The following is a 12,844-nucleotide window of genomic DNA, read 5'->3' on the forward strand; positions in this document are numbered from 1 at the left end:
GAGGATTCAGTGGGTAAGTTGGTTTAAGTGAGGTCTGACCTGTTAAGGAACAGTGGCTCTCAGAAAGGGGGGCAAAACAGAATTCATTTTTTTACCTTGTTGAGTAGGACTTCTGATAGTCTGTCTTTATGCTTTTCTGAATTCTACTTGCTTTAAAGCTTTTGAGTGTAGCACACCTCCCCAGTGTCTTGCTTTTGATTTCCTTTTCACTTAATGAACAAAGGCGCTGCTCAGAATGAGAAAAAAATTGCATTTAAGTAACAGTCCGTAGGCTATGCATACTTGTGCTGTAGAAAAAGGAGTAATTTATGTTCAAGCAACATAGTCGGAGTTTGCCTCTTATTTGTATAGTTTTAGTTTACCTTGTGCTTATTTTCATCTACAGGAGAGGGGGGCTGGGGTCAAGGGGTGGGAGGGACATAGGGAGTAGGGTAGTAACAGCATTTTTCAGTGGTTACTTTTGTTAGTTAACATCTTGTGCAAGATTAGCAAAATGCATGGATGATTTATGTCTGTCAGTATAATTTATAAACATTCAAATACAGTTTTTTCCAAATGTAAGCTTATTTCCTATGGCAAATCTGATAATGCTGATAGGGAATGTTGGTAATCGAACCTTTGCAGTTGTCACAGATGCCATGGCATACTTCACTCTAAAGAGAGAAGCAGCAATTTAACAGTTTGATAGTAAATGTCACAGTGGTTTAACAATACAATAGCAAGGTAAATGTGATTATTTACTGCATAGAGGACAGGGTTAGACAAACTGTCAGGGAGTCCCTCCCATTGAGTCCTGAGGTTCAGAAGGGACCCACTTGCTTTCTGTATTCCTTCCCGAGGGGCGTTTAGGTGCAGATGCATCCAGACTTAGTCCCAGATGTTGTCAATGGTTTATATCTAAGGGATTATGTATGCACAATCAATCCTTGATATCACTTAGCTAAGATTTCAAAGTTTAGCATGCATGATGTTAATTACTCAGCGAGAATCTGTTGCAGCAAGGAATCTCTCAACCTAGAGGAGTAACCTTAAGAGGTGTCCCTGCTCAAAGGGAGATCCTGGCCTGCAGCCTGCTGCTGTGCAGGAAGGCTCAACAGGCCCTGGGCTGTCCAGTATTTGTGGAGTGAGATAATTGATTCATAGTTACATTTGCATGCCAACTACAGAAGTTAGTTTCTTCCAAACTTGAGTTAGACCTTAACCAGCACTGGGGTTAGGTGGTTGCATTGCTTAAAATAGCCCTTGGCTGTTGTGTTGTTATCTCTCTCCCCCAAATCCACTTTGAGTCATGCAGCTATCACAACCAGAAGCATCCATTATGACTGCTGCTGGAGCTTATCACTTGGGCAGGGTCACAGGAAATAAAGGTCAGCTTGGGGCAGCAGGGGTAGAGCACACAGTCACAGCAGTGCAACAGTAAGGGTTCATACAGTGTTAAAATGCTGCACTGGAACCAGCTTGGTTTTGATGAGTATGTCATAGATCACCTGAGTAGCAAGAATATTAAATAAGTCTGAAAATTTTTTTTTCTCCAAACTCACAATATCAGAAATTTTCTTTCTGAAACTTGAGGAGTTTAAAAAATGCTTTGTATTGACCTAAGTTATAAAGACAGTAGGTCTTGTTTAAAAAAACCCACAACAATCTAGAGCTACTCTGACATTTTTTAATTACTTACGTACTTACTTTAACATGCAGCTCTGTGGAAAGAGGAAAATTGAGTACTGGCTTTGAACAGTCAGCTGTGCATGTATAAAACATTCTAATTGCTCATTACAGATGTCACTCATATAGAAAAATTGGGAGGATGGAGAAAGTCTTTAAAGTCGGTGTTCAGATCTACTGAATATGTGCTATATTCATACAGAGAGATTCAGTTAATAATCTATGAGATGTTACCGAATTCATAAAAACTGTCGACTGAATGAGTTCTCTGTAGAGGAAAAGAACTTCCACGGGTTTTTCTGCAGAAGGCAAGACTGAAAGGGTAAAGTATATGTTCAGCTAAGGGTGCAGTAATAATTAGCCTTTAGTGAATGCCTTTAAAGGCTGGATAAACAGAGATAGAAGCGGGGTCTGTAAATTTTAGGCTTGGAGGATTACAATGTCTGTCAGTGTAGGGATAGAAATTACTCTGTATTTTGTGTCTTGCTCAGAGCAAAAGCATCCAAATAGTTTCTGGGGGCTTTCATTTGCTGCTGTTCCTTTTTCTACGTTTGTTGGAAATCTGAGTCATCTGGAACAATTTTGTGCAGGTAATCCCACTTCAAATGTTTGGAAACCACAGTGGTGTTAGTGAGCAGAAAGGATGCAAGCTAGTGGTAGCAAAATATGTGCTGGAGGCTTTTGTGCTCTTTAATTTGGGAATCACTGGTCTGTAAAACTTCAAATGATATTTGTTTCACTAAGAGTAATAATGTATAGTTGTAGTTCTTAAAGAAGCTGAGAATGGTATGCTTCAATTAGAAATCCAAATTTCTAGTACTAGTGATAACGTGGTATGTTGTGTTCTATAGTATTAATGCAGCATTAACCTTCTTTCCGCCTTCCTGTCAAATTCAAATTGCTAAAGCATGCTGGACTGCAAAAATATTTCTTTTGTGAGAAAGTGACTTCAAACTCTGAACACTGACATTTGTTGTCTTAGCTCAGTTGTGTTTTGCCTTTGCCAAGGGAGATGCTTCCTACCAGTTCTTGGTTATCAAGATAGGACAGGAGGAAAAAAAAGAAAATTCTACTTTTTCTCAGTACTCCTGCTTCGGGTACTGAGAAATTATTTCTGTGCATTCACCTTTTATCAGTTAAATTATATCCTTCACATCTGCACTGGAAAATCTGATAGGAAAATAACATGTAAGATGTAATGGGGAAAGTGAATGGATGTAGGAAATAATAGGTGTCAAGCATTACGACCTTGACATCTAACAAGAGAAATGAGGAGTATTCCTGGTATAAATGTCAGATTAAATATCACTGCCTGCATCTTCAGTGGTTTTGTCTCCAGCTCTAACAGTCACCATGGAGATTACTTTGTGTCTTTTTTTCGTGTTTCTGAAATGAAGAAGGAACAGATGAGATTAGACAATTAGTATTTCTGCTTCATCATTTAATGAAAATACTGTTAAAGAAGGCTTTTACTCTCTTCCTGCTTCTACAAGTTTTGCTAATGCATGTTGAACTCCCTCGAGCACTCTGCGTATATATGCATAACATGAATAGACACAATAATGCATATAGCAATTGCTTTCAAATTGCTGCATTAAAAATTTGGAAAAAATTATTAGTAGAGTTGAGGTAGTTTTGTTTTTAAGAGACACTTCAATTGATTTCCACCCCCCACCCTTAAATTCCTGGGCAGCTCCCTACCTTCTGTCTTGCATCCAAGCACAGTGAAGTGCTTATAAGAAACCAGATTGATCATCCACACCTGGCTTCTTAATAGAAATAGGTAGTCAGCTGAGTGTTAAGAAAAGTAAGATGGAAAATTACTAAAGCATGAACTGGAATGTACCTCAGCTGGCTTCAAAGCAGAGGAAGGAAAAGTGACAGCTGTCACACTCACTGGAGAGGAGCAGTGGGGTATGACTCTGTGTATCTGGTTTTGTTCTGTGTAAATCTGGTAGTTTTACGTTTGGGTGGTGTTAAAGGAAGTGCCCTGTCTGTGGCAGCTTGTGTGGCTGGCCATTCTAGTGCCCTTGTGTGTGCAGGTGTGTGTGTATTTGTGTGCATCCCTGGGATACACACTAAAGATGCTGCTAGCTGAACCTGGAAACAGGAAAGCCCTAACTGTCTTCATCAGCCTGAAATGGATAGCCCTCAAAGAGTCTCAGGAGAGCTGGACTGAGCTCCAGCAGTCAGAAGGGAGGAGTCCCCAGGTCTCAGAGCCTCTCAGAAGTGGTAGGCTTTGTAATATCCCTTAACAGCTTTTGTCCCCTAGTCCCTCTTGGCTTTCTTAGGATTCCAGAATTCATAACCCCTGGTCCAAATTCTTCCAGGGTACAGGCTTTTATGTAGGCAGCAGGTCTTTTACGCAACTATCATTATGTGCACAATAGATAGCAAGTCTAACACCGTATAGATGGTAATTTAGCATATAGTGGAACCTAAACAATGTAGAAATCTGAATCAGAAGAATCTTGTACATAATTAGTACCTTATATTAATGTCATGTATGCTGTTGGTTGACATCTTCGATTCTGTAGCTTGTAAGCTTTCTGATTAGTTTCTTTATTCATAAGCATATATACCTGTTTCAGTCATTAGCAGCCCTGTAGGTTGTTCAGAGAAAGCATCTTTCAAAGATAAATATTTTGAATTCATTGTTCAGATATTTTCTAGTCTGATAATCCACCTTTTTACACTATTACAGATAGTATTACTGTTACTTTTTTACAGTATTATGGAGGGTTGCTGTAGTCCTTGTGGGAAACTATGAACAGTCTTGCTTATTAGTCTAGCAGGCAGCTGCTTATCAGTTATGCTTTCAAAGCTATTGTTACTTTTTTTTTTTCTTTTTAGCTTTTGTAGCATTGCCATGGCCTACAATGCATAATGCATAAGAGTTTTTGTTCAGTAGCTTTTTGTTATTGTGGTGCAGGTTTTCTATCTTATGTTTGAAGTAGAAGATGGTTGTCTAGTTTTTGTAGGAGTTCTTGTACAGGCCTTTTTCGTTACCACAGTATACTCCAACATAAGGAATTAGTTAACTGTCTTTATTAACTGTCGTTAACCAGCTTCAGAGAATCATGGAATCATTTAGGTTGAAAAGACCTTAAGAATCATGAAGTCCACTTAACGGTTAACCTAACAATGTCAAGTCCACCACTAAACCATGCCCCTAAGTGCCACATCTACGTGTCATTTAAATATCTTAAGGGATGGTGACTCAGCTTTTTCCCTGGGCAGCCTATTCCAGTGCTTGACCATCCTTTTGATGAAGAAATCTTTCCTAATATCCAATTGAAACCTCTCCTGGTGTAACTCCTCTAGTCCTATCACTTACGAAAAGAGACTGACCCCCACCTTGCTACAACCTCCTTTAAGGTGGTTGTAGAGAGTGATAAGGTCCCTTCTGAGCCTCCTTTTCTCCAGGCTAAGCCAACCCAATTCCCTCAGCTGCTCCTCATCAGACTTGTGCTCCAGACCCTTCACCAGCTCCGTTGCCTTTCTCTGGACCCGCTCCAGCACCTCAATGTCTCTCTTGTAGTGAGAAGCCCAGAACTGAACACAGGATTCGAGGTGCAGACTCATCAGTGCCCAGTACGGGGGGATGAGCACTGCCCTGGCCCTGCTGGCCACGCTATTGCTGATACAGGCCAGGATGCCGCTGGCCTTCTTGGCTGCCTGGGCACAAGCTGGCTCATGTTCAACTGGCTGTTGACCAACACACACAGGTCCTTTTCTAGCCACTCTTCCCCAAGCCTGTAACATTGCAATGGGGTTGTTGTGACCCAAGAGCAGGACTTGGCATTTAACCTTCAGTTGTCTTCATTCCACAGTACCAAGTAATCTTTCTTAGAATGAAAAACTTAAATCACCAAGCATTTGAGGAATGAGACCTCTCTGGTATCTCAGTATTCTGTTAGGAGCTGATGTATAAAGTGGAAAGATAATTTTGAAATGCTGGAATCGGCTGATGTTGCTGAGATGTACTGCAACATCACACACAGAGATGGACTTTACTCAAGCATAGGTTTTCTTCTCAGTGTACTGCATTTGTGCATTTCAAAAGATGATTAGAAAACTTGCAGATAACCCGTACCAAGTCATAATTTGCCAAGGTAGTGGTATTTAGTTATTCCTGCTTTGCTTTAAGGTGTTTTTGTATTGAAAACATTACATTCTCACTGTATTTTTGTTCTTGATTTCAGTCTTATTGGGAATAAATAGTTCTGCCTTACAAAATCTCAGAACAGGGAAGTCTTGCATGTTGCAAGTTCTACACAAAGAAAGAATTGTAGTTTCCCCCAAATGTAGTTAAGAATAAAATAACATCATAGTGGTGCTATACAGGTCTGCTTTGGTAAAGTTTGGTTGATAACTTCAATCCAGGTAATATTTTTTTCCTTTGTTTGGTAGCTACTGGTTAGTATTGTGTATGATAGAGACGTGGGGAAAGTCAGAGATCAGGGATGGGAATAAGGAGAGAATTTAAAAAAAAAAAAAGGAAGAATCCGCGTTACTAAGAGCTTCTTCTAAGCTGTATTCGTATAGGTGGTAATCAAGTGAATGAATTGCCAGTGGTACTTGAAACTAGATATGAGGGTACATGCTGGTAGAGTAATTGAGCAATAGATTATGGATCTTGAATTGGAGCATTTAATATGGTACATTGTTCCTCTAGTTAGCTAGGCGATATATGCCTTTGTTAAGTAGAAGGGTCTGAAAGACATTGCTAATAAATGGCATCATGTTTCAGAATATAAATAAATCACTGTTAAATCCTGCAATTCTCTTAAACAGTAACTGTCCTTATTCATATTCACATCTGAACAAAGTTAAAATTCAGTTTACTTTTACTGATCCTTAAGATTCCATGTGTGTTTATAGGAAGTAGTGCAGTGTAAAACCAAATAAGCAGAACACTGCACCACAGAATATAGTTAATTTCTTTTTCCTAAAGGTTATAAATATTGCAGGCAGCACACCAGATTTTCAGTTTGTCAGTAACACTTACTTTAAAACAGTTATATTGGTTCTTACAGATTTAATGAAAAGATGTTTATTAGAATAGGAAACTGTTTCCCTGTAATTGTCTCTTGTTTTCTTAGCCTCCTCCAGGAAATGTGAAAATGCCTAATGTACCCAGTACCCAGCCAGCAATAATGAAACCAACAGAAGAACCACCTGCTTACACACAGATTGCAAAGGTTTGTCTGCAACTTCAGGCACTAGGTTCCATTTAATTATAAGTATTTAAATACACTTGTGAAATAATGTATTTATTTCTGGAATAATGTATTCCTAATGATTTATGAAAATTAATACTGCCTTTAAGTAATCAGTTAATGCATAAATTTGGGCAATATTAGGCCAGTTTTCATCCATAGCTGGAGATGCTAAATTATAGAAAACAGACTTGGAATTTTTTATTTTGTATTTGTATTTTTAATCGATATCTAACAATGCTTATTTTGTTCAGGAGCATGCCTTGGCCCAGGCAGAACTGCTAAAGCGTCAAGAAGAACTGGAAAGAAAAGCAGCTGAATTAGATCGCAGAGAAAGGGAAATGCAGAGTCTCAATCAGCAGGGGGGTATGCATGAAAAAAATACTTCTTTAAATTGCAGATATTTCACATTTTCTTAGAAACTAGTTTAGTTTTACAGTGACATTTTGAAACAGGTCAAAGACGAGGATTTATAATCTCTTCAGGAAAAGAAAGTTCATCTCCCTTGAGACAATGCATACAGTGAATAAAAACTGTCCTGTCCTGTGTAGAGTTTCACTGTTAAAATTTTAAGTTTGGCCTTAAGATGTTACTCTCTTGCTATCAGCTATTTTTATTCTAGGTTAATATCTAAGTATACAATTGAATAGAAATGGAGCATTTAGAGAAGAAGTAAAAGTAACTCCATAAGTAACATCTCTTATTTCTGTCAGTATTTATAGATGTAGGAGAACTTACCTGTTTTAAAACATTCTCTTTTTATCATATTTTGCTATGTTACAGACATAATATTGTATGCAAATAGCAGAAAGATCTAATTTTCTATTTTTCATGACACTTTGGAACCTGTAGTCAAGATCAGTAATCTCATTTTGCCATAAACTGTGTGCTGTGCAAAACCATTAGGTTTTGTACAGCAATTGCACAAATGAGAAGATTTACATCTCCTTAACTGCAGGTACTTTGCTAGAAGTAGATCTGTGGGAATATTCCATTTCAAAAGGAAGAACTTCAGTCTGAAGTTAGGAAAAAAGCTAAAACATAATACTGTGTGCATGGTTGACTTTGTGTGGTCTTCTTACTCGTGTCTAGAATCCTGACTGTTTTATTTCCACATGTGCTGGTGTTTTTTAAATATGCATTAGTGCAATTCCAGATAACATAATTGCTTAGTAACTCAAAGTCTTGTGAATTTTATAGAATAGAGTATTTCAGTTGGAAGGGGCCTACAGCAACCATCTAGCCCAACTGCCTGACCACTTCAAGGCTGACCAAAAGTTACAGGATGTTATTAAGGACATTCTCCAAATGCCTCTTAAACACCAGCAGGCTTGGGTCATTGACCATCTCTCTAGGAAGCCTGTTCCAGGGTTTGACCACCCTCTCGGTAAAGAAGTGCTTCTTAATGTTACATCTAAACCTCCCCTGGTGCAGCTTTGAACCATTTCCATGCATCTTATCACTGGATATCTGGGAGAGCTCAGCACTTCCCTCTCCACCTCTTCAGGAAACTGTAGAGAACAGTCATTTGCTAGGGTCTGGGAATGGGAAATTGCTATTCTTCTTCTGAGAAAAAGAATCACAGTGATTTTTGTCCCTTCGTTAAGCCATTTTTATTTTCTTCATGTTTGTTCTTTTCAGTATCTCTATTAAATATCTGTACCTCTTCTCCCAGTTAGTGGATATTTTTGTTGTGTTTTTGTTGTGGGTTTGTTTTTTTTTTTTTCTCTCATTTCCTACTCCACGTATGGCGCTTCATCTAATTTCACTGACTTACAGTGATGGTCTGGATTGATTGCTTTTCTCTTCCTGGCTTTAGGGACAGTTTTGTTCATCTGTATTTTAGAGAACCTAACTCTGTTACCCAGTGCATGTTTCAGGTCATTTCTAAAATGGATATTTGTTATTAGGTTGCAGTTGTTCACATCAAAATGCTTGAATCCATGAAGAATCTAAAGGATTTTTTAGGAAAGCTGAACAGAGAAGAGAGGGCATCTAAAGTGTTAAAGAAGATGCTATTTTTTTTTTTTTTTTTTTTTTACCAAATGACTGTGTAAAAGATGCTGCTAATCAGGAATCATCTATTGTGACTGAGGAGAAATCACTGTAGAGTTGTCTTGATTGGAGGACAGGGTCTTTTGCAATAGTCTAGCTATTTGCATTCAGTTTATGATACTGGCTGCCATCTATGAAACTGTCATACATAACTGACTACAGTGCAAATATCTTCAGGCTGGTAGGTCAGCTCAGCCTTTAATCTTTCTGCTCAGGTCCTCTGCAGCATTGCATTTGAGCTAATGAAGGTGTGCTGTTTCCTAATTCAGCTAGTTCATCTGGGCATGCCTGAAAATCCCTTTCTGTGCTTGCATGAAGCTTGTTTAAGGTTGTCTGCATTTATAGTGTAGACATGCCACTGAAATTATGTTAATAGGCCTGCCGGTGGTAATGTGTGTTGATTGAAATAACTCTGAGCTAGCTTTTTGCTCATCAAGATATGGTCTTCGAATATGAATATCCAGAATGTATTTAGAAAAAACCTCTTGGTTTTTGATCTCAGACTGTCTCACCAAGCTGTCTTAGTTGAAAATTTTGAAACCTGTGCCACAGCAGTGGGAAAACACATGAAATAAAATTCTTAAATAATATCTTGAATTATTATAAGATACCTGAATTTTTCCATAACTTTGTCTTTGAACTGTTAGTACTGACAGAAGGAACCATATACTGTGGGAATAAAGATCTGAATTATTATCAGGTATTTTTCACATAAGAAGTCTCAAAGTAGTTTGTAATATGAATGGGAATATTATTTGATTACCTTCAGTATGCTCCTTCTGCCAATACCCTGCTCTGAAAAGCTTTGTAAAAATTTCAGTAGAAGAGGCAGAAAAGTTAACAGATATGTGGTACTTTGGACCTGTTTGGACAGAACTACCAGCTTCATCGTATCTGACTGGGGAAACAAAACGTAATGCAAGTATATAAGCCTTGCAAGTTTTCTATTCTTACCAGATGAACTGCTAATAAAGATAAGGTTGAAGATAGAAATTGCAAACAGAACTTGTCAGAATGTCATGTAAAGGTGCCTTTAGGTTAGTCTCTACTTCAGCTCTACTTTTGGAACATGATGAGGATTTGTAATGCTAGGGTAAAGGTTTGTTGTAGTTATCTCAGTTGAATCTCTGTGTCTACTTCTGTTTGGCAGAGTGCATACTCTAGCATCTGAGCAGATCAGCATACAGGAAATTCAAGTGTCGGATACCACATCCCTTGTGGTGTCCTTACTCTGTCACACAACTTTATCAAAATACAGTGGTGCTGTAGGGCATCTTCTTGAAAACAGAGAGTAGTTTAGACCATTTCAATAGCTGCCTTTCTTGAGGCTTTTGGGCTTTTAGGTAAAGCTTGAACTGTGAACTATATTGGGACCTAGTTCAAAGTGTTAGAAAGGGACTGTAGTGATAGGACAAGGGGTAATGGGTTCAAACTTAAACAGGGGAAATTTAGGTTAGATGTAAGGGAGAAGTTCTTTACTGTGACGGTGGTGAAGCACTGGAATGGGTTGCCCAAGGAAGTTGTGAATGCTCCATCCCCGGCAGTGTTCAAGGCCAGGTTGGATGGAGTCTTGGGCGACATGGTCTAGTGTGAGGTGTCCCTGCCCACGGCAGGGGGGTTGGAACTAGGTGATCTTAAGGTCCTTTCCAACCCTTACTATTCTATGGTTTTAAAGAGCCTGGTGTTAAAAATGCGAAGATTCTGAGAATGAAGAATGCTTTTCAGTCCCTGGTCTTTGTATTCAACAAAGAGTTGTGGGTATTGTGAAACTTGAGGGAAATGTGTGTTTAAGTTAATGAACTCTGAGAAACATTTTTTTCTGTCCATATCTACTTGTTTTGTGAAGAATTCTCTTTCCTCATTACTTAATAGGAACTATCAGATAACCTGCTTAGTCTGTTACGTAGGTAAAATACTGTACTTTCCTTGGTCTGTCTGCACTTAATTTTATTTTTTTTTCTGAAGTTTATTTGTAGTATTGTGTGAGGATTGTTGATAAGCTCTTGGGTTTTAGTAGCCCAAGTTATCCAAATGCTTGTGAACTCATGCGTGGAACAATTTGAACAAGTTCAAATGCGTATCTCTTTCTCGTATACAAAGATTAAAACTGTATTATAAAGCTCTTTGGGATTTTTCTGTTTTACAGGTAGAAAAAATAACTGGCCACCTCTTCCTGAGAATTTTCCAGTAGGTCCTTGTTTCTATCAGGACTTTTCTGTAGACATTCCTGTAGAATTCCAGAAGACAGTAAAGGTTATGTACTATCTGTGGATGTGTAAGTATTTTTTTTAATTTTTTTTTTTTCCTTTTTTTTTTTTTTGAAGAAAACCAGAAGTGCCTATTCAGTCTGATGATAGATACCTGCTGCTTTGGCTTTTGTAATATCCGTAATGAGAAATTATTTTAAATTCAGAAGTCAAATGTTGAAATGAAATATTTTTGTTAGTTTCAATTTTACAAGTATTGAGTTATTTCACAGAAAGTTCCACAGAAAAAAAGGAGGAGGATTATCCTAAGGCAGTTTGGTTCCAGTATATTGCAGTTTTCTGGTTTAAGTATCTCTGTTATTGTAAAATGAGCTTTGACCATTTATTAGCTTTGAAATAATTCTACTAATTCTAATAATTCTAAGTTTTTAAAATCAGCTTATATATTAGGAAATATAATTCACTATCAGTGTTAACAGACTTGTGAGTTTAAGTAGTATAATCTCCCATTTGCTTTAATATACGTAGTTTCGTATCGTTTAAAATAGTTTTTAGTCTGTATTGGACACTTCATATCATTCTAGTCTGTTTAAAAAAACAGTGCAAAATAAATCAGCTGAGCAATCAGTCCATGTTAAAACTATTCTTTGTACACCGAGAATACTCTACATCATCTTCGCAGAGTTAATTTTGTCCTCATTCAGGTGCTGTGTTTTGACTGGAGAAATGCTGGATGAACCAAATGTACAAATGCCAGAATATTTGTTTCTTTTGCCTTATCCACTGTGACGAGAGCCTAATAATTACTCTGAGACTGAGAAAATTCCAAAGATTTAGGTGCTTTGATACATTTAATATTATAATGCTAAGGGAATATGAATTTAAGAACTTTTCTGTATTTTTTTCAAGGCTTCAGGTTTAGTTAACAAATTTCCATAAGTTTATCTGGGAATCGTATTACTGTGATTGAACCACGTAATTGATACACATAAATGAGCAGTGAGCACTGAATCAAGGGAATTCCACTTCATCATAATCCATAGCTGTCTATATTCATTGCTGGGTCATTAATCTTGAAATAAGCAACTAAATCCACTGTAGAATATACGACTAGTCACTCTCGTAAATCTGACAGACGTGGAAGATTTACATGAAATCTAAGATCAAATACTCCAAAATTTTAGGATAGTTACTAATTCTGGTGATTTGTAGGACTGAGTCTGAAAGCACTGTATGTTTCAAACACAGGGTCTTGAAAATTGGAATATTAATACTGTTTTTCTGTCTTCTTATGGCAATAAATAGAGGAAGCAGCAACATTATAGTTTTTCAAAATATGTAGGAGTTGTGCTTTTCTAATAATGTGACACATTTTCTTCTAGGTAGACTGCGATTTTTAGCTGAGTCGTCTTGGTCTTTTCCTTCTTTAGCTCTACTACTCTCTGACTTGGGGATTACTCAGGAATGAAGGAGAAGGGCATAATAAAGGAAGACAAAATCATCAGGCTAAAAAAATATTCAGTACAGGATTCCATGTGTTAGGGCTGGCTGTTAAATCAGTCCTTGTGAGTTGACTTTTCCAGGATCGTACCTATTTGGTTTGGCTCGTTTTTCATTAGAGTGGCTATGCTTCCTCAGTGGAGGCACTTGCTACCAGCCTGTTTCTGCTTGCTGCTCTACCCTGTATTTTATTTC

General features: G+C 37.8%; 1 protein-coding gene across 2 annotated transcripts in view; it reads left to right on the top strand.

Moving 5' to 3' along the window:
* Positions 1-12,844, top strand: part of SCAMP1 (secretory carrier membrane protein 1) — a 39,508-nt gene that overhangs the window by 13,562 nt on the left and 13,102 nt on the right. Inside the window, exons 3-5 of one of the 2 annotated variants that reach the window (XM_030512498.1) lie at positions 6,771-6,869; positions 7,142-7,253; positions 11,089-11,217. In XM_030512498.1, coding sequence (XP_030368358.1) covers positions 6,771-6,869; positions 7,142-7,253; positions 11,089-11,217 — 340 coding nt within the window. The remainder of the gene's footprint in view (positions 1-6,770; positions 6,870-7,141; positions 7,254-11,088; positions 11,218-12,844) is intronic. The other variant, XM_030512499.1, reaches the window with a different exon arrangement.

The sequence above is a fragment of the Strigops habroptila genome, chromosome Z (assembly GCF_004027225.2).
Source record: "Strigops habroptila isolate Jane chromosome Z, bStrHab1.2.pri, whole genome shotgun sequence".
NCBI lineage: Eukaryota > Metazoa > Chordata > Aves > Psittaciformes > Psittacidae > Strigops > Strigops habroptila.